At 38.6% G+C, this 22,290-nt stretch overlaps 1 protein-coding gene across 5 annotated transcripts in view; it reads left to right on the top strand.

Annotated features, from left to right (window-relative positions):
- The window catches only part of LOC125456234 (CMP-N-acetylneuraminate-beta-1,4-galactoside alpha-2,3-sialyltransferase-like), a 543,155-nt gene extending 522,141 nt beyond the window's left edge, over positions 1-21,014 (top strand). For all 5 annotated transcript variants that reach the window (XM_059647998.1, XM_059647996.1, XM_059647999.1 and 2 more), the window contains one exon: positions 7,187-21,014. In XM_059647998.1, the coding sequence (XP_059503981.1) occupies positions 7,187-7,276 (90 nt within the window). In that variant the 3' untranslated portion in view covers positions 7,277-21,014. The remainder of the gene's footprint in view (positions 1-7,186) is intronic.
- Positions 21,015-22,290: the final 1,276 nt, after the last annotated feature.

The following is a 22,290-nucleotide window of genomic DNA, read 5'->3' as shown; positions in this document are numbered from 1 at the left end:
ATATATTTTGTTCAGGAGCAGGGCGTTCATTCAGTTCATATTGTATCACAGAAGTCACAGAATGGTAGGGAGTAGTGTATCCTTGAATCTTGTCTTCGTGTTAAGTTGAGAAGTGCTTGGCTTTTAGAAGTAGCTTCCTCCTTCTTTTCCCATACAATGCCTAACAACTGCACATTTTAGATTGGAACTTCAATGAGAATGTAATCAAGGGCACATAACACAAATCTTTTTGATCTATGATGCAATATATTAGAACTCTCAATACATGGCACTTCTTTGCTGTTTTTCCACAGTGTTAGGCATTGATATTCACTAAGGGAGTAAGAGGAATGCAGAGTTCTTAAATAGTTGTTAAGACTTGAGGAAGCTACAGGATAGGTTGGGTGACCAGTAACTACTCTAAGCCAGTGAATATAGGGATGCTGAATAAGTGAAGTTCAAAATTGGCAGTAGAGTATCAGATGTGTACTTTAAGTTTGTTAAGTGGAGAAGGGGAACAGAATTTTTCAGATGGCAAGGTTACCTGTCCCACACCTAAGGAGTTGTCAGAGAAAGCAAGCCTAATGATTCAGGGAGCTTTAATTGACTAGAGACAAAATTTCAGCCCTCATTTAGGCAAAAGTGCCACCTCGGAGAGCTGCTACATATTTACTTGGCTGATACGATTCTAAACACTGCTATCCAGGAGCAGATAATTGTAACACAGCAGGGATGGGATGGTGGTGGTGAGACCAGAGGGGAGTGAGCATTCGCAGGTAGTAAAATGGGGGAGGGTGGGGAAGCTGTGACTGATGTAGAAAGGGAGCCCTTGAGAGAGGTCCCTTTTTTGTCCAAAATACTGAACAAGGTGACTTGCTAGACTTTTGTCCCTTTTCTTGCCAGCTTCATCAAGGCAAGAACAGGTGGGCCACCCCATGGTCTTTGTTGCTCCTCATAAACTCAAGGGCTGGTCATGTATGGACAAGGGGAAAAATTCCTGGTGAATTTTACAGGCCCTCCCACCTGCAACTCACTGGTGAAGGTTTACGAAATTTATACCAACCAGAGCACAATGAATTGAGTCCCAGGACAGAAAAAGCATTGATGAGGATTTCATCAGATGGGCTGAAGCAAATGCAGAGATGGACAATGAAATCTGAGTGAATCTAGTAGGAATTCTCATTTTTGATGGCCAAAATATGCAATAGTATGTGTGAAGACATTGGAAAAAAGGACTGGAAAAGTAAAGGTGTCAGCTGTGAGCCTTGGAAAGGCCTCTGACAATATGTCCATTTTCCTCAGCTGTTTTTACAATGCACAATCCCCACAATTTCTTATAATAAGAAATCAGAAATTGTAGCTTTGGGAGCTCCTGTACTGATTCCAGGTCATCTAACCTATGCTTTTTATAGTAATTATTTTTTCAGTTCTCTCCCTAAAAGCAGCCGCTCATCATCCTGATTTGGAAATATATCACTATTCCTTCACTATTGCTGGATCAAAATTCTGGAATTTCCTAGCTAAGGGAATTGTGGGTCTACCTATAGACACGACTGCAGCAGTTGAAGAAGGCAGCTCACCACCACCTTCTCAAGGACAACCAGGGACATGCAATAAAACGCTGACTGGCCAGTATTGTATAAATGCCACAAGTAAATTAAAACAAAGCTCCAACTCTCAGTTTCTTGAGGAACCAGTCTCAAATCTCCATCAGCCAGAATGAGGATCAAATACTATGCTGTTAGCATTAATTTGATCTACACCAGCTGTACAGCTGACTGAACCAATCAGCTACGAAAAGAGTTGGAGTAGCTGTGGCAACATGCACTTACATACCCGTCTTTTAGTCCAGAGTTAAGAATAGCTGGAGACTTCATTTTTCTTATGGTTTTACCACTAGCTTTAACATAGCAGACAAACGAATAATCCATTCTCGGTCTAAGGGTGCATTAGATTAATTTAGGGGGCTTATTTCTGACTGAAGAAAACAAGATGATTTAGTTTATTTGAACAGTGGCAACATTAAAATAAAAACTTTTTAACAAAGCAAAACATCCCAAGGCATTTCAAAGCAGATCTATCAAATGAAATTTTGCACCGGACCACAAGTGGCGTGAGGTCGCGTGTCTACAACAACAGGCCAATGAAGGTTTCCATATTCAATCATTGGAGTAGTCTAAAAAAGTACTTCAGTTGAAAAACCCACTAGCATTGGGAAGATTTGTGTGTCTGTGCCCCATATGAATACATTGCACATACTTAGCAGCAAACTTACAACAAAAGCAATTGTGATAAAATATTGCCTTGAAAGTTAGATGGATACTGATGCAGGGATACATGTCCTATCAAAAGGACAGGCAGGAGGAGTAGTTTGCCTTATTAGTAAGAAATGAATTTAAATCGAATACAAAAAGTGACATAGAGTGACAAAGTGTAGAGGAACCACAAAGGAGAAAAGTTCCTGTTTGGAATTATGTACTTGTGGCAGTAGTCAGGATATGTGGAAGAAAATAAATCAGGAGATAGAAAATGGATGTGGGAATGACACTATTACAATAATCGTAGTGGATTTCAAAATGTAGGTGACCTGCAAAAAGGTTGGCATTTGATCTCAAGAAGAGGAATTTGTGGAATAACAAGATGGTTGTTTGGAACATCTTGTGATTGAGCCCACTAGGGAACAGGCTATTCTGGATTTGCTGATATTTAATGAGACAGACTTGATTAAAGAGTTTAAAGTGAAGAAATCTCATGGGAGCAGTGGTTATAATGTGATAGAACTCACCAAGTATTTTTAGAGGAAGAAGCGGGAATCAAATATATTATTACTGAGTAAGGGTACAAAGACATATGCGAGGAGGTCCAGCGTTAATTGGAAAGGGATCCAGCAGGGAAGACAGTGAAGCAGCAATGGCAAGAGTTTCTAGGGGTAACTTGGGAGGCACAACAGAAATTCATCCCAAGGGGAGTAAAAAACATTCAAAGGGGAGGACAAGGCAACCATGGCTGACAAGAGAAGTCAGGGACAGCATGGAAGGAAAAACTTACAATGTGGTGAATGTGGGTGGAAGCCAGAGAATAGCTAAAAAAAGCAATAAAGTGCGAGAAGTTGAAAAATGAGAGTAAGCTAACTAGTAATATAAAAGAAGTTTGCAAGAGTTTTTTTTAAGATATCGAAAAGGTAAGAGGAAGGCAAATGAGGACATTGGAACACTGGCAAACGCGGCTGGAGAAGTAGTAATGAGGACCAACAAAAGTAGTGAGGAAATAAATAGGTACTTTGCATTAGTTTTTAGAGTGGAAGACACCAGCAGAACTCCAAGAAAGCCAGTGGTCAGAGGTGAGTGTTATGGCCATCACTAAGGAGAATGTACGAGGAAGCTGAAAGGTCTGAAGATGAATGGTCTAATTCTGCTGTTATATCTTACAGTCTAATATGGTTTTAGGGCCTCAGGCAGATTGAATTCTGAACTTGCGAAGTCAGTGTTTTTCAGAAAGTCATGATGAAAAGTTGAGATTTCAGACTGAATTACAGGTCTAATTTTGAAGTTAAAATGCTGACAACGTACCTGAAAATTCTTATTTGAACCATCTGGAGTTTCACGGAGTAGAACAAAGGGCACTGGATTTATATGTCTGAAGATTAGGAGCAGTTTAGAATTCAGCAAAAGAATGGATTGATTAAGAAGAGGAAAATACAGTACAAAAGTAAGCTCGCAGGGAACATAAAGACTGACACGAAGAGTTTCTACAGGTACTTGAGAGAAAGAGATTGGTGAAGACAAAAGTTGGCCTCCTTCACACAGAAATGGGAGAATGTATAATGGGGTCAAAGAAATGGCTGAGCAACTAAATACATACTTTGAATCTGCCTTCACAAAAGAGGACACAAGTCACATATCAGAAATGTTAGAGAATGCAAGATTCAGTGAGAGGGAAGAATTGAGGGATTGAAGGCTAATAAATCGCCAGGGCTTGATAATCTGCATCCCAACGTACTAAAGGAAGTGGCTGTAGAAATAATTGATGCATTTCGATCATCTTCCAGGAGTCTTTTGACTTTGGAACAGTCCCTGCAGATTGGAGGGTAGCTAATGTCACTCCAGTATTCAAAAAGGGAGGTAGAGAGAAAACAGGGAATTATAGGCCAGTAAGCCTAACACCGGTGGTGGGGAAAGTTCCTGGATCCATTATCAAAGACTTGTTGTGGAGCATTTAAAAAGCAGTGGCAGGATCAGAGCATGGATTAATGAAGAGGGAATCATGCTTGACAAATCTTCTGAAAATCTATAAAGATGTAACAAGTAGGTTTGACACGAGGGAGCCAGTTGATGTGGTATATTTGGACTTACAGAAACCATTTGACCAAGTCCTGCAAAAGAGATTAATGTGCAAGATTAAAGCGCATGGGATTGTGGAAAGTGTATTGAGGTGCATAGAAAACTGGTCGGCAGAGAGGAAACAAAGAGTAGGAATTAATGGGTCCTTTTCAATTTGGCAGGCAATAACTAGGAATCTGTGCTGGGACCCCAGCTGTTCACAATATATATTAATGATTTGGATGAGAGAACAAAATATAATACCTCAAAGTTTGCAGATGGTACCAAGTTGGGTGGGAGGGTGAACTATGATGATAATTTAGCATGATCTGGACAGGTTGGGTGTGTGGGCAAATCAATGGCAGATGCAGGATATTTTGGAAAAATGTGAGGTTATTCACTTTGGAAGCAAAAGCAATAAGGTAGATTATTATCTGAATGGCTGTAAATTGGGAGAGGGAGTGTGCAGCGGGACCTGGGTGTCCTTGTGCACCAGTCACTGAGGGTAAGCATGGAGGTGCAGCAGGCAGTAAAGAAGGCAAATGGGATATTGGCCTTTATTGCGAGAGGTTTCGAGTATAGGACCAGGGATGTGTTGTTACAGTTATACAGGGCCTTGGTGAGACTGCACCTGGAATATTGTGTACATTTTTGGTCTCCTTTTCTGAAGAAGGATGCTCTTGCTCTCGTGGGAGTGCAGCAAAGGTTTACCAGACTGATTCCGGGGATGATGGGTCTGACTCAATTTTAAAATACTCATTATTTTCAGATTCCTCCATGACCTCATCTTCTGATCTCTGTAACAGCACTACAATCTGGCAATCTTTGCACTTCAATTCTAAACTCTTATACAACACTGATTTTAATTGCAACCCCACATGTGGCTATGCCCTCCAAGTCCAATATTTGAGGAATTTCCTGCCTAAACCTTTCCACATCTCCTACCATCCTTTGAAATTCCCCTTAAAACTTGGTCAAGCATTTATCTGTCTCCTATCACAGCTGCTTGTGTGACTCAGTGTGAAATTTTATTTGATCATTGTTGCTATGAAGCACGATGTGACTAGCCTTTTACTGTTAAAGGTGCTGCATAAATGTATGTTGTTGCTTTGGGTTATCATGTAAGTCAAACAACTGGTGGAAATATTTCCATATAGCAATATAAGGGCATTTGAACATTAGGGAAGAGCACAGCATAGGTAGGTAATTTTAAAATTTCTGGAATTCCTATGCGAAGATGTAATTTTTGTATATGATTTGGACAGCTTCTAAAAGAATTTGTTCACGGGTTGCTGACTAGGCCAGCATTTGTTGCTAACCCTTTATTGCCCTTTAATTGAGTGGCTTAGTTGCTCTGAATTCTGGCCAGAACAGGTAAGAACAGCAAATTTCTGTCTCGCAAGAAGATTAGTCAACCAGATGGATTTTTACAACAATTGACGTTGGTTATATGGTTATCATTAGACCAGCATTTACTTACAGATTTGATTGAATTCCAATCCCACTATCTCTGATGGTGGGATTCAAACCCATGTCCCTACAGCATGATTGAAAGACTACTAAACAATAAATTGCTAAACGTTACTAAACAATAAAACCAAACAATTGAAAATGCTGGAAATACAAAATAAAAACAGAAATTGCTGGAGAAACTCAGCAGATCTGACAACACCTGTGAAGAAAATGCAAACTTAACTTCTGGCTCCAGTGACCCTTCCTCAGTACTGACTGTAGCTAGGAAAAGGTTGGTTTCTATGCTGAAGAGGTGGGTCTAAGGGAGAAGAGTATGCAATAGGTGGAGAGAGAGTTCAGAGCAAGAGAACAACAATTGGACCGAGAACAGAATGGGTAAATGTCAACCTGGGAGTATTAAAGCAGCTAATAGGGATCATTAGTGGCTGACACTGGGTTGGTTTTGGTAGCAGCTCATCTGATGACAAGGCCTGGTGTGTGTGAGTTTATGTAAGGACGTGGAAGAAGGTGATCAGGCCATGAATTATTGGACGTAATATTAAGTCCTGAAGGCTGCAGGATCCCCAAAAACTGCACAAACGCAAGACAATGATGTTGGGTAGGGAACACAGTAGTGTGTTGAAGTGACAGTCAACCAGAAGCTTAGAGAAGTTGGAAGAACTGCATCTCATTTTCCACTTAGGGACTCTGCAACCTTCAGTATTTAGTATAAGTTCAATGATTTTAGGATCTGAGCACATTCTTCCGTGTCCTTAACCCAAACCCCATACATACCTGGTCATCACGTGGGCTGCTACTACAGCCAACCCATTGTCAGCTACTAATGATCCCATTGGCCGCTTTTGATTTTCCCAGGCTGACCATCACCCTTTTCTTTGTTCGTCCAATGGTGGTTCTCTCTCTCTCTGTGGTCTCCATTTCCATTTGTTGTTTACTCCATTCCCACAGTATCTGCAGCATATATACCAACATTTTACCAGCTGCAATCAATTTTGAAGCAGGAACACTAGATCTAAAACATTAACTCTGATTTCTGTGCACAGATGCTGCCAGATCTGTTAGTTTTTCCAGCAATTTCTAGTTTTGACTCTAGATTATTAGTTTATTAACATTACCACTATGTCATAGATTCTCTAAATTATTCACTATCACTTCTTAGATTATATGTAATAAAATCCCAGCTAAATTTACCTCAAAACATTTCATTTTAGAAGTCTGTTCAGTAACAGTTTTAAAAAATAGTTTAATTTTTTTAAGTCATTCAGTTAGGGTTGGCCTGGGCTTTGGGTTGCAGTTTTACTTTCATATTTCTATGTTTATGAAAAGTCACCATAAGCAATAAGAAACATCTCATAAATCTGTGTTAGCTCCCCTAAAATATTAATTATTGATGTTTTCTATTAATTTCATTTCAGTCATGGACTCATAATATTGGAAAAGAGAAAGAGTTCCTTAGGAAATTGGTGAAAGGGCAAGTGATTACAGATTTGACAGCTGGGATTTGAGGCAATTTTACTCCAATCCCAAAATAAAAGTGAGAAGAAGAAAGACACAAAACCAAACAAGAAGAGGAGGCGCTTGTGGGCTCTGAAAACCTCGACTAAGGATACAGTTGTCCCACACTACCAGAAGACTGCACATCTCTGAATAAAGGCATTCGTCTATCATCTTGCATCAACTTTATATTGAAGGGGGATTTCTGTGCAGTTACACTTCATTGCTCAGCTTTAGAGTGCAATGAAAAAAGAAAGACACTAATAGATGTGCCATAATTACCTCTGGAGAAAGAAGTGCAACACGATTGTTGAGGTATTTCTCTTTTATAGGTTGAATGTAAAGACTTTCATAAGCTGTATGAACAAACAGTTTTACATTGTTTTATTTTAGTATTATTTCTTCTCTCTATCCCGAATTTTGTGACACTGGCTGTTCCATCCCAGACTTGTCCATTATTGCTGCTATTCCTTTTTGGGGTAGAGGATTTTTTTTTTTAAACAGATTGTTCTTCAGGATAAAGTTTATCCATACAGAACAGAAGCTGTGATAGAGGTTAGGTATGATCAACCTCTTTTGATTTTAAAAGCAGAAAATCATGTATTGGTAATATTTTGCTGTGTCAGTGCTGGCGTGTTGCTATCACTCGTGTGTGCAATGATCAGAAGAAAGTGCTCCTTCGAACGGTTTTAGTAACTGGAACTCAAACTTGAAACATAAACCTTCAGCAAATATGCATTCTTCTCAGTTCAGATAACTGCTTATAAAGCATTTTTATATCAATACAAGTCGATCATGTCACAACAAAGAACAATTCATGCAGAGAACTGTTTCATGTGCTTGTGTTGTGCCACAGTATTATTGATTTGAATTGCAGTGTTTCTGACTCATGTCATGCCCTGGTACAGTCACAGCTTTCAAGACTTTGGAAGAACATTTCTCAGCTGAATCCACATTTCTTTCAGGACTAGCAAGTAAACTACACGAGGTGGCGTTATCTCCCCGCTATTCAACAAACTTTGGCCAGGTGTTACCTTCACCACTTTCTTTTTGGCAGAATATAATGATTTTTAATACTCCAGCAGTACTTATGAACAATGTTTCTTTTAATTTTTTTTCCTTGATGTTTATTGAGCGAACCTTATTGGTACAGAATAGATAGCTCTGAAACAGAAGAAGAACACTCATTGTTTGTTCTGATACTAATATAACCTGTTATAGAACTTTCCTGTTAAATACATTAGAGTTTCATGTTGCCAGCTTGTCTATTTGCCATGCCATGCCTGATATGTAATTGATACTCCCTCACTGGGGATTTGAGTACAAAGTAATCTGGATTGTGGTCATTGTTTAGCAAAACACTTCCCCTCCAGCCACTTAAACATTTATTTCTTGTTTCAATTTCCATGTCTCTCCTTTATTCCTTTCACCATCAGTTACATACAATGCATCATCTCATAACTGGGCAGGTCTCAAAATTGCAACTGTCCCCATCCTTCTGTAACAACTTGTAACAAATTATCCAATAGAATGCAGTATACTGTCTATTCGTGCATAAATATCGAGATGCCATATTAAGTGTATCAACTTGATTTTGGAATTTGTCAGCTCTAATTCAGGAAAACACATAACAATTCTACTTAATCCCATTCTTAAATATAATGGAGGAAAATATTTCCTGATTTCACCTGCAGCCAATTTAATCAGATACTCATTGACTAGAGTTTTGAGTGGTCTATACAAACCTATAGATTTAGCATATGGCAATTTGTTTGAATTTTTTATATGGTTGAGGATTTTCCTAAAATTTAAGCTGGCAACTTCAATATGCCCATTCAAATATGATTGAATCTTTAATTGTAACAGCCCTGGAAAAGAAATTTCATGTAACCGTTATAAAAGGTACAAACTCTTTCTCTGCCTTAGTAGATGATATGAGATCTGAAATGGAAATACCACGGCAGTAAACTTCCCATGGACTCAGTATTTCAGAGCAAAACCAGCAGAGCCATTTGGCCGTGATTTGTTAAATGTGTTCTCAACAACAAGAAAAATAACTTTGCAATTTAGTTTTTCACTAAGATTTGAATCCTGTTTCTAGTAGTTATTCTGAATATCATTTGCTGCATATTATCCTGTTATAGTCAAGTTATTCTTTCTCAATTCTTGGGCATTCATTAGATCCATGCTGCCCAATTATCTGTTGTTAGCAAACTTCATTAGTTCATAGAAATCTCTAAATTTGAAAGAACAACTGGTAACTGACCAAAGGTCCATGTGATAGTTCACAAAGTCTTTCTGTCTCATTGTGTTTTTGATTTAGGATAGTTCTAGTGTCAGACTGGAGATCATGTAGATCATGCCACAACAAAGAACAATTCATGCTTTCTGTACATGTGACCGGTTTTCTCCCGGGTTTCAAAATATAACTCCTCATGAATCCAACCTTAGTGATAAATTCTAATGAAGACGAGGATAAAGTAAAGTGATATATTGTTGACCTACATGTTCAAAATGTTAACAAATAAATATGAGAACAGAATTAGCTGAAAATGATAATTATGTGTTGGACTTCTAGTTTCTCCATTTTGAAACTAATAGAGAATTTAAGAAGCTTTAATATTCATTCATGCCTTTCAAAGGCCCTGGCTAACAGTTAAGCCTTGTCTCTGCAGGCTTGACCATTACAGAATTGTTTTTAAAAGAGAACTCAAACTCTTAATGCTGTCAGGATTAGATGTAAGCGACATTGAAGGTGAACTGTTACAGATCTACTTGAACGGTATTTAAATAATGTTGTCCTCTTGACTTCAGTTCCATAATTCTGTCAGGCATGAGGATCAGTCAGCTCATTTGGCAGGATGGCTGCCCTATGATGTAGAGTGAAGCCTAGTGTGGGTTCGCGCATTGGCTGAGGCTACCATGGAGGATTCTCCTTCTCAACTTATCCTACTACCTGAGGCATGGTGACCCTTGGGTTAAATCATCATTAGTCATCTCTCTCCAATAAGAGCCGCCCTCTGATCCTCTGGGACTATGGCGACTTTACCTTTGCTCCAGGCATGAATGTGGTTTTGCTGGTACCAGACTGCAGATAATTGGTGATGCTCCAAATATTCCTGGATTAAATGCCCAGATATTCAGGCAGTGTACTTTGAAAACTTGGCTCAGTTTTCATACACAGTGCCTCTTATTTAGAGAACTAGCATCAGTTTGACAACTAACCTTTTCAAGCTTCTTGTTCTATATTCTCTTTGCATTGGTGTCAATTGATACAATGACACATCAATTAAATCATAAGAAAGAGGAGCAGCAATCGGCCATTTAGCCCAACGAGCCTGTTTAACTATTCAGTAAGATCTAAGCTGATCTGCTTTCTAGCTTAACTTCACTTGTCTGCCTATTCCCCATAACTTTTGTCTCTCTTGTCAATTAAAACTCTGTTCAACTCAGCTTTGAATATATTCAATGACCCAGGCTCCATTCCTGTGTGTAAAGAGAATTCTAAAGACTAGAAATCATTTAAGAGAAAAAGTCTTCCTCATCTCCCTTTATCTTGAGACTCTGCTCCCTTGTTCTAGATGTCCCCATAAGAGGAAACATAGTGTCAGCATCTAATCTCCCACAGGTTCTTACATGTTTGAATAAGGCCACCTCTCATTTTTCTAAATTCCAATGAGTATAGGCCCAACCTGCTCAGTCTTTCCTCAACTCCTTCGTCCCAATAATCAGCCTAGTGAATCTCCCCTGAATTGCTTCCAATATACATATATCCCTGCTTAAATATAAGGAGACCAAAACTGCACACTGTATCCCAGATATGATTTCACCAATGCCCTCTATGGTTATAGCAGGACTTCTCTATTTTTATACTCACCTTGCGGGTACAAACATCAACATTCTATTTGCCTGCCTATTCATGAATAAGGTCACCCAGATCCCTCTGTATTGCAATATTTTGCTTTCTCTCAATTTAAATAGTATTCTGCTTTGTTGGCAATGTAGGATGCCAATGCCAGTCTTATGTCATACTTCTGAGGTTGGAGTCACTTGACCCAAAACTTTAACTCTGATTTCTTTCCACAGATGCTGCCAGACCTGCAGAGCTTTTCCAGCAATTTCTGTTTTTACTTACTTCATACTAGATTTATTTGCAGCCTGCAATATGACAGATTCTCCCAAACCATTCTCTACTGTCCTGTAAGTCTTTCCTTATACTATTTTTAAGTAAAACAAAGCATCTATGTAAAAAATTTGAGAAACTGAAGAGACATAAAAATCACAGTGAAAATATATTGGTTTAAAATAACTTTGCCAGGACTGATAATGCATTCTAGTCACTGCATTGAACAATCATCTCAACTGCCCACTGCTTGGACCAGTGGAAGCTATCTTGACCAGGCCTAGGAGCAAGTTAGCAAGGACATACTCCATCTTGTCTGTGCCCCTCCTTATCAGATAGCCAAAGGTCAGGAGCATGGATGGAGCTGATATACAGACAAAACTTGAAGTACATCTCACTGAAAAAGTGAAATAGGTTGTGTGATGTTGCAGCTTCTGTATACACATGGAATACAGATTCCTCAAGCTTTAAAAAATATAAGTAGTGTGAGAGTCCAAGAACCATCTTAATTTTTGTTTCACAGGAATGCTGCATGCTGCATGCAACACCTATCTAAACAAAATACCCGTTAATAAATGAGTCTCCCATTGGGGCTCCCAATTCTTCCAGGTGGCACATGGTACACCATGGCATGCCCAGATGGTTCACAAAGGCAAAACATGAAGAATATGCAGCAGTCGCAGCCATAGGAAGTCATATCCAACAGAGAAGACTTTCTTTATCTGCAATCATTGCCCTTCATCTGTGTATCCTTGATAATATAATTAAAGTGTTTTTCTATTCTTTCTTCTAAAGTGAACAACCTCGTTTTTTCCTCCATTCTATTCTCCCTACTAAATTTGTGCCTGTTTAGTTAACCAATCTGTATCTTTTGCAATTTCTTGGTATCTTCCGTTCAACTTGTTTTCCTATTTATTTTTGTATCCTCAGCAAATCTGACTACAGTACAAGTCATTGATGTTGATGGTAAATATTTGATGCCTCAGAACTGATCCCTCAAGCACCCATTGGTTGCAGTTTGCCAACATGGAGATGATTCATTTGTTCTAACATTGTATTCTGTATTCCATTAGTGAGCTGATCCTCTATCCATGCTAATGTATTATCCCCTACAAAATGAGCTCTCATCATGTACACGAAGCTGGTATCTTGACAAATGCCTGTTCAAAATCTAAATACACAATATACACAATGGTTCTGTTTTATCCATCCTGCTTGTTATATCCTCAAATAGCTCTAATAAATTTGTCAATCATGATTTCACTTTCACAAAACTATGTTGATTCTATCTAACTTTATTATGACCTTCTAAATGCCCTTCTATTCACATCTTAATGATGGACTATACCATTTTTCCATTGCCAGATGTTAAACCAACTGGCTTATAGTTCCCAATTTCTGTTTCCTTGCTTTCTTGAGCAGTGATGGTGCATTTGTGGATTTTCAATCACTGGGATCTGTCCAGAAATTTTGGGAATTTTGGAAGATTGCAGACACTTATGTGGGTGGCCAAGAGAAATGGGGTCCTTGTCTCTCTTTAATGCCTTAGTTTTTTGTGCTACGTATTCTTCAAATAGCATGATTATTTTAAGTTCTTCTCTTGTTTTGCCTTGTATTTGTCAACTATTCTTAGGATGCTTTATATGTCATATCGTGTGAAATGTAAAATTCTGCCATTTCCTGGTTTTCCCCATTACCATGGATTGAAGTTTGGTTAACACATAAAAGGCGGAAAGCCAGGTTCATGGATCTTTTTCGGGTTGGAGAGACACAAGTAGTGATGTCTCACAAGGATCAGTCCTATTATTTGTTATCTTTATTAATGACTTGAACGAAAGAGAAGAATATAATTTTTCTGATGAAACACACTAGGACGAAGGAATGTGCAATGAAGATACAAGGAATCTGCAAGGGTGTTATGGATAGGTTGAGTGATTGTGCAAAATCTTGGCAGATAAAATTTAACATAGATAAGCGTGATGTTATTCAATCTAGTAGAATCACAAAGCAAACTATAATTTAGTGGCAAGACTCTCCCAAAACAAATGTAGCACAGAGGCATATCAGTGATCTTGGGCATGAAACAAAAAAAATTATCATGCAGATGCAGCAAGTAATTAAAAATGCAAATGAAATGTTTGCCTTCATAGCTAGGGGGTTGGAGTTTAAAAATAGGAAAATCTTGTTAGAACTAAATGAGGTATTGATTAAGCTGCACCTGAAGTACTATATACAGTTTTGGATTCTGTAACAAAAGATGTACCAGCATTTGTGGTATTTCAAAAGAGATGCATGAGGCTGATTCCTGGAATAAGGGGATTGATTTATCAAGAACAGTCAACAGATGAGGTCACATTCATTAGAGTTTAGTAAAATGAGTGATTTTATTCAAACGTACAAGATTCTGAGTGGGATCAACAGTGTAGATATTGAGAAGAAGTTTCCACAATTGGGGAAATCTCAAACGAGGAGATGTAGTTACAAAATAGGAGGACATTCATCTGAAACTGAGATGTGAAGAAATATCTTCTCCCAAAGGATATGACAGTCTGAAAATCACTTTCCCAAAGGATTGTGAAGGCTAGAACAATGGGAGTATTTAAAGAAGAGATCGCTTGATATTTGAAATATGGGGGAATTGAGGGCGATGATAAGTTGGCACAAAAGAGGAGTTGAAGCTGGGAACAGATTGGCCATGATGTTGTTAAGTGGTGGAGCAAGCTTAAGGGGTCAAATGGCCTAATTCTGCTCCTGTTGCTTACGTTTTTGTCTTGCACTGAATCCTATCATTTCGGAGAGCTGTACTGTTTGACACTCCCAACTTATTTATTTATTTTCAATTCATGGAATCTTTTCACTTTGATGGCTCATGCTGAAATGTGTTATTCCTCTTGTCCTGTGCTGAATTGGGATTCCTCAAGCCACAGTATTTGTGGATATCAACGAATTCCTGTTCTAATGTCTCACTGGTTTACAAATAAATAGCTTAGTTGTAATCCTTACTAAGGGTCTGTTTTACATCATCAGGAGGGGACTTGAGAAGGAATTTAAATAAGCTTGAGAAATGGGCAAATTGATGCGGCTAGAACTGAACACGCAGAACTGATGATGATTGATAATTTTAAAACTAAGGAAAGTAAACACTTGAAAGCTGGAGCAGAATTCTGTAGTGGATTGAATTTAATAAATATACTATACCAGTGAAAGGGTTAAATATAATGTATAATACAGCAGATGTTAAGTAGCTATTATTTCATTCTTTCATAGGATGTAAGTCTTGCTGACAAGGTCAGCAATTGTTGCCCTGCCCTAATTGCCTCTTAACTGAGTGCTTTGATTGGCCAATTCAGGGGACAGTTAAGAGTCAACTACATTACTATGGATCTAAAGTCATGTTTAGGCCAGTCCAGGTAAAGATGACAGACTTCCTTCCTTCAAAGACGTGAATGAACCAGATGGTTTTTTATGGCAATTGATGTTACCTACATGGATGTCATTATTGACCCAGTTTTATATTCCAGTTTCTTTTTATTAGCCAAATTTAAATTCCATCATGATGTTCTGCAAAACGTTAATTTTGGTGTCTGGATTTCTTGTCCAGTGATATTACCACCATCCCACTATCTTCACCCGTCCCCAACCCAAAAGCAAAATGCACCAGTCCAGATCTTTGGATTTTCAGATGAATGGAGACCAAGCCATACCCTGAAAGGCTGTCTATGGAACCCCTTGAAACACCTGTGTATTAACTCCATGGGAATTGTCAGGAAAGTTTGAACAATCCAATGGAAAGTTTCCAAGTGTAGAGAAACCCTAGTTTAACTCCTGGGTAACTTCATAACTGCTTTTCTCCTGCCTCATCAATTCTCACTCTACCTATTACCCTAGCTACCTACCACCCTGGCCACCTGCCAAAATACCCACTTGCTTCACCCATCCTACCAACTTGAACAATCCCCTTGCCTACCCTACCCAACCCATTTAACTTGTAACCTTACCCACCCTCCTCCCTTATACAATTGCTTTATCCACCATCCTCCTCCCCCACTCCCTTTATTTACTTCACTTTTGGGACAATTAACCTCTTCAACCAGAATATGGCCAATGTTATTGTAGGAAGAGGATGTGATTTCCTGTCTGCTATGATCTGTCCAAAATCTGTAGCACTGAATCCATTCTGAAGAATCTTCTATTGGAAGATCACTCAGGAATATCGGACGAAGGTAAGTTTTTTTTTTGTCTGATGAAGCTTGGAAATTAGATTTCTGATCCTGATCAAAAGATCTGGGCCACGTTTCTGTTGCCTTTGTGTTTGCTGTGATCTACTCGGGAATTCCCTGACCCTAGGGATGTTTAAAGCTTATTTGCTCTGTAGTGCTGCAGTGAATGGAAAATACTTGTATTTTTGACTACTGCAACCATGTACAAGCTAACATTGCAATATTAGTGACCAAATCACAATTTATTTTGGATAAAGGTGTGAGTAGTTCTCTCAGTTATTGCATTAGCACTTGCAACTGTTAATTTAAATATTTTGAAGGAATAATCTGAAACTGGTTTTAAATAATCACTGTTTTATGTGGCAAGCAAAGATTCCATCTATCAATGCTCATAAAGTACCCATTTTTTAACCAAAGATTTGTTATAATTTTAAAACATTGTTAATGGCGGGTCGGTATTGCTAGCCAGGCCAACTATTATTGCCCATATAATCGTATCTTACAGAAAGATATTACAGTTGGCAAATCTGTTTGAGTGCTGATGAAGCTCAAGTACCTGGACACACAGGGACATCATAGTTCCAAAACCATCAACGATAACATATTTTGTATGAATCATTTTACCCATTCTTTAGAGAAGGAATTACTTAGCCTGCAAACTAACATAGAAAATAGCAACTTTGACTTATTGTTCCTCTCCCCATCATTAATGATCTTACTGATTCCATTGTCATTCAGTAGGAGCATGGTGAAAACGGAAAGTAAACTGTTATTGGATGAAAATTTATAACAGGATAACATCTGGTAGAAAGCTGATCATTCCCTAGCCTCCTAGCTAATCCTAATAGGTTATAAGATGACATTTTAACCAAGGCAAAAAGACTGCTGACATCAACCATGCTGGTCATGTGCATTGGTGATTTAAACTTCTTTAGTTTGAGCCACTCCATAGGTTCTTGGTCTACGAACCATTCCATGCTGCATTTAAATGAAGGAAATATTCAACCTCTGCAGCAATTTTATTTAAGTACAAAAGCCATCACGATGGCCCGTTGATATGTAAATTACAATTTAGCATTCTTTCACATTGTAGATTACTGTTTTGGCTCCAAAGTTACAACTGAGAACATTGCCCCACAACAGTTAAACTATCCTACACATTGGACCCCAGGTTATTTTTATGGTCTAACCCTTGGTGTCCCCCAATGTTGACTTGCCTGCAGTCAGCTTTCTTTAAGCTTTCTGCCAATTTTAATGTGATTTAGTTTCAGAAAATGTGAATGGGTTGCCCAGGACCGACAAATTATTCCTCAACAAACCATTTAGGAACTGTGTGACCTATCCAATCACATAGCAATCATCAAATCTTAGGAAAATGAGAGTTTGAGCCATTGTCAATCATCCTGTGGTTCATATTTTGATGTTATGTTGCACTGCCACACAGATTAACCCAGTTTCTGTGTGGCAGTTAATGAAGGTAACAACCCTATCTCTCATCTCATTTTGGGAGACCCATGAAATTAAGAACTTAGCCACTTAACTGGAAAAAGGCGAACCTTCTCTTTGGTCAAAGAATCATATCTCCTGATAGCTACTGGTAAATCAGTGGCTGACAGTCGTGCATTGCTTGGCAGTCTAATGCAGAAAGAAATGGCTTTTGCCAATTATTCACCTGTTCAAAGGACCCAGGCTTTCTGATCTCAAGTCTTTGAATCACTGAGCAGCCTCATTAAGTCTGTTCCCTGTTCTCCACCTGGGTGAATGAATAAGGAATCTAAGTTTACTAGTATTTATGCATTATTTAACAGGGTGATCAGGGGTTGAATGTGCGCCTTCCCCATATCTCCCTCCAACTCACTACTGAATTGTCATTCTTGTCCTCTAATTCTATGGCAGTGGTTCAGACCATTGCCTTTTTGACATTTTGTTTGAGCTCACATTGTTTGATTATGTTGACATGATACAACCTTCACTTTTTCCCTGATCTGGGGTCTCAGTAAGATAACGGACAATAGGGAGAGTAGTGGAGCTTGAGCCTTAGTGAGAGATTGGGTCTGGTGTCAACACCTCCTCTGGTGGTCCTCTGAGTTGAGGACACCAGTACATTTTACTGTGTTGTCCAACAAGACCTCCAGGCCCCTATTGGAGAATTGCGATGCCATCTTCTTCTTCTCCGACATGTTCAGATTCCACGTGTGAATGAGCAAGGCAGCTTCACAATTAGAATAGAATAGAATAGCCTTTATTGTCACATGCATTTGAATGAGTGCAGTGAAAATTTTGTAATGTTGCATCTTGGTACCACCTTTGGTACAGGGTATCTAGAGACACATACTTCAAGAGTTGCTACAGAATTGGAATAGTAAAAAAAAAGACTAGCATTGGAATACAGAGTTCTAAAATTCCAGAGTAATAATAAAAACTATATTTGAAATACTCAAAGTATAGTCTTTTTTTCATTGAGTCCGTGCCTGCCGGGCTGCAGAACATGAGGCCTGTATCCTGAACTTGCCTGCAGAACTTGTTCCCCCAGCTGGCTGGGGCTCGGTTTGCTCATGCTCCAGGCCTTGGCCACGATTCACTTCTGAGACTCGGTCCATGGTCACTCTGTTTCTGCTCCAGTCTCCAGCCACGAGTCGCCTCCCAGTTTGGCCCGGGCTTGGTCTGCTCCTGCTACAGGTTCTGGCTGCAACTCGCTTCCCACACTGGCCTGATCTGTTCTCTATTCCCTCCAGGTAAATTAGTTTAAGAAGTTAAAAGTTGGGGGAGGTGGAAAGAAAAAAAACTGCAGCAAAGAGGGAAAAAGGCAAAAAGAAAGGGATTGTCGAGCAGAGGAGTTCTGGCTGGAGCATCCTACTCTGCCGCTGTCATGCCAGTGCTTGTCTGGATGCGTGGACGCCTTTTAAAATGGTGCAGCCCCAAAGGATGGAAATTCTTACAAAAATATTCAGTGCAACCCAGGCTTAGCCAAAGTAAAGTAAGATTGAGTCCATATAGTCAGAATAAATGAGTAGGCAACAAGATGGCAGGTGGACTATAGTTTGGGCAAGTGTAAGGCTGTTTACTTTGATCATAAAAATGGAAAATTAGAATACTTTTTTTAAAAGGAACGCAACCTCTAAATGTAGATTTTCAGAGAAAGCTGTGTGAACTTGTACAAGGAACATAAAATTGACATGCAGATACCGCAATTAGAAAAGCACACTCCATGTTGGTCTTCGTTGCAAAGGTAATGGAGAATAATAATTAGGAAGTCTTGCTGCGATTATACAGGACAGTGCTGAGAATGTTCCCAGTGCATTGTGCGCAGGCTTTGATGGGACCATTCCTGGAGTATTGTGCACAGTTTTTGTCTCCATAATTAATGGAGGATATACTTGGATCAAAAGTGTTTCTTGGACTGGGAAGGTTTTCCTTTGAGGACAGAATGAGTAAATTCGGCCTATGTTCTCCTGAGATAGAAGATTGAGAAATGATCTAATTGAAATATATAAAATTCTGAAGGGATTTATCGACATAGGCAAAGAGAGATTGTTTCTCCTGACTGAGGAATTAAAACACTGGGCCCGAGTATGAGAATCCAAATGTTTATCTGAGGTAAGGAGAATTGCCCTCTCTCAAAGTGTTGTGAATTTCATGTTGTCTGCAGCAGAGAATTGTGAAACATCATCACATCTATTTAAGATTAAGATAGGCATAGTTTTGGCGACCATAAATGTCAGTCAAAAAATTGCTGCAGTGCAGAAAGAAGCCATTCAGCACGTCATGTCTTTCCATATATTTTAACTTGGTGCCAATCTACCTTTTCCCTGCAAACCTGAACATAGTTTCTATTTAAATAATCATTCAATAATCATCAAATAATCATGCCTTCTTGAATCCCACAACTGAACCTGCCTCCACCATATTTCCATACTCTATCTACTTGCTGTGTTCGAAAATTTTTCCTCACCTCACATTTACTTTGCTTGCAGGATATTACAGAACTGTACCAATTGATTCTTGATCCATTTACAAGTGTAACAGATTCTCCCTATGCGTTCTGTCCAGACCGCTTATGATTTTGAAAACTTTTGTCACCTCTTCTCTTAGTCATCTCTCCAAGGCAAACAGTCCCTACTTATCCAATCTTTCTTCATGACCACAGTGACTTGTTGCTGAACCTACTTTTGTAAACTCTTCTGCACTCTCTCAAATGCATTCCTTCCGATAATCTGGCATCCAGAACTGTACAAGATGCCCAAGCTGACGCCTGACCAGTCTTATAAACATTCATGATATTAGGGCATGAAGGTCAGAGAACAGGTTTATTCTATTGTAGTGTTGCAAAAATATAGATTGTATTTGTTAAGCAACTGAGTAGAAGACTTCAACTATTATACCGAGTGGAACTTCCACCTCCAGGTAACACACATCTTGACATGGAACTATATCCTCATTCATTCACTGTGTATGGGTCAAAATCCAGGAATGTAGTTCACCACTACCTTCTTCAGGGCAATTAGGTGGGGTTATAAATTCAGACTTTGCAAGTAATGCTCACATTCCATATTTTAAAAAGTTAAATAGAAATAACTGGAATATCTTGTTTAAAGGAAAATCATTTTTAAAATGTCTAGCAATGATGTTTTGATTACTATTCATACACAATGAAACTGAAAGATTTTCTCAAAATGGTACCTGCAAATATAATTATGTATGTTATAATGTACAACACAAACCAAATCAAATTCGGACATGGTCAAATATTAAGAATTTGTAACTACAGTAAGATGCCCCAATTACCAAAAACAATTTGAGATTTGTGAAGGGTCTAAAGTACTTGAACTAATTGAAAGGTTACTTGCCTTATGTTGTGTGCTCCAGGGATTAGTGTACAACACTTTTTAGGTTTGAATTTTTGGAAGCTGACATTTCTGGCAGCCGCAATTTAAAACACAAACAAATCAGTAATCTCATACTCCTGATTCATTTTTTGGATGATCCCATTTTTTGAGTTTCTCCAGAGACAGATTTTGAAATGCTTATCTCTGTGACATGGCAATAATAATAAAGTGGGTTTCGGTAAATGAAGGCTCACTTTTCCCAGGATCTCAGCATGACACTATATTAATAACCTGAGGTTGGCAATGTTACTGTCGATCTATATGAGAACTATCCCTGGTATTTTGTGATAAAGAATAACAATACAGCATTTGATTAATCTGGATTTACTGATCCTTAACTTAGTCACAAGTAAGTAAAATATTACATTTCAGCAGTATAAATTTTAATGTTTCTTTATTTGTACAGTCTTATTTTAAAGTTAAACTTATATGTGAGCCCTGGTATGTTTCCTTTAAAAATAACAGTATTATACTGACTGATCAGACCAGATTAAATGTAACTGATTATGTACATGATATCTCTGAAGCAATAAAATTATTGAATCAACTTTCATGTGTCTTTTTAAAAATTTCTTTATTTTCTTGCAGCCAATATTGCAAATTCCTCCTGACAAATGCAGATTTCAAAGATTCTCTTGTACACACTAACAATAACTACAGCAATTTACCCATTAAGGTATTAAAATATTCCAAGATCCCAAAAGAACAATAAAACAAAAAACAGACTAAAGCCAAAGGAGACAAATGCTTTATCAAACAGCTAACTTTGAAGAAGTGTCTTAAAGAAAGAGGCAAGTGGTTTAGGAAGGGAATTCACAGCATCAACAGTTCAAAGCATGGCTAACAACGTTAGGATTAAGAAAATTATAAATGCATGGGACCAGAATTGAAGGAGTTCAGAATTCATAAGTAGTTGTTGAGCTATAAATGGTTGCAAAAATTGGGGGGCTGTGAGGCATTGGAGGGCTTTAAAAACTAGAGTGAGAATTTTAATATTGGTGTTGCTAGACTAAGAGTAGGTTGTTTAATAGGTGAATGGGACTAGTACATTTAGGTTACAAGCAATAGCGTAACGTGAGTTCATGTCTTTGGAGAGTGAGATATTGCAAGAGAGCACGTAGTCAAGTTCTGGGGTAACCAAATTTGTTAGAGTTCTTTGATGAAGTGACCAGGAAGTTTGATGAGGGCAGGGCAATAGATGTAGTCTATATGGATTTCAGTACAGTCTTTGATAAGGTTTCACATGGTAAGCTGCTCTCGAAGGTCAGATCGCATGGAATGCAGGGAGAGTGCAGTTGGGCAAATGAGCCAAGAAATGGCAAATGGAGTGTGAGGTGTTGCATTTTGGAATGTCAAATCAAGGTAGGAGTTTCATGGTGAATAGTAGGGCCTTAAGGAGTATAGTGGAACAGAGGGACCTTGAAGTTCAGGTGCACGGTTCTCTGAAATTGGAGTCACAGATAGAAAGGTCAGTGAAGAAGGCTTTTGGCACACTGGCCTTCATAAGTCAGGGCATTGAGTACAGAGATTGGGAAGTTTAGTTGCAGATGTACAGGAATTTGGTGAGGCCGCACTTGGAGTATTGTCTTTTGTTTTGGTCACCTTGCAATGGGAAGTATGTTATTAAACTGGAAAAAGTGCAGAATGAGTTTACAAGCATGTTGCCAGGATTCAAGGGACTGTGTTATAAGGAGACATTGGACATGCTAGGACATTTTTTTTCAGAGCGCAAGAGACTGAGGGAGAATTATGCAGAAGTTTATGCGATCATAAAAGGCATAGATAGAGTGAATACA

This window comes from Stegostoma tigrinum, chromosome 8 (genome assembly GCF_030684315.1).
Source record: "Stegostoma tigrinum isolate sSteTig4 chromosome 8, sSteTig4.hap1, whole genome shotgun sequence".
NCBI lineage: Eukaryota > Metazoa > Chordata > Chondrichthyes > Orectolobiformes > Stegostomatidae > Stegostoma > Stegostoma tigrinum.
This window is presented reverse-complemented; position numbering and strand designations above follow the sequence as displayed.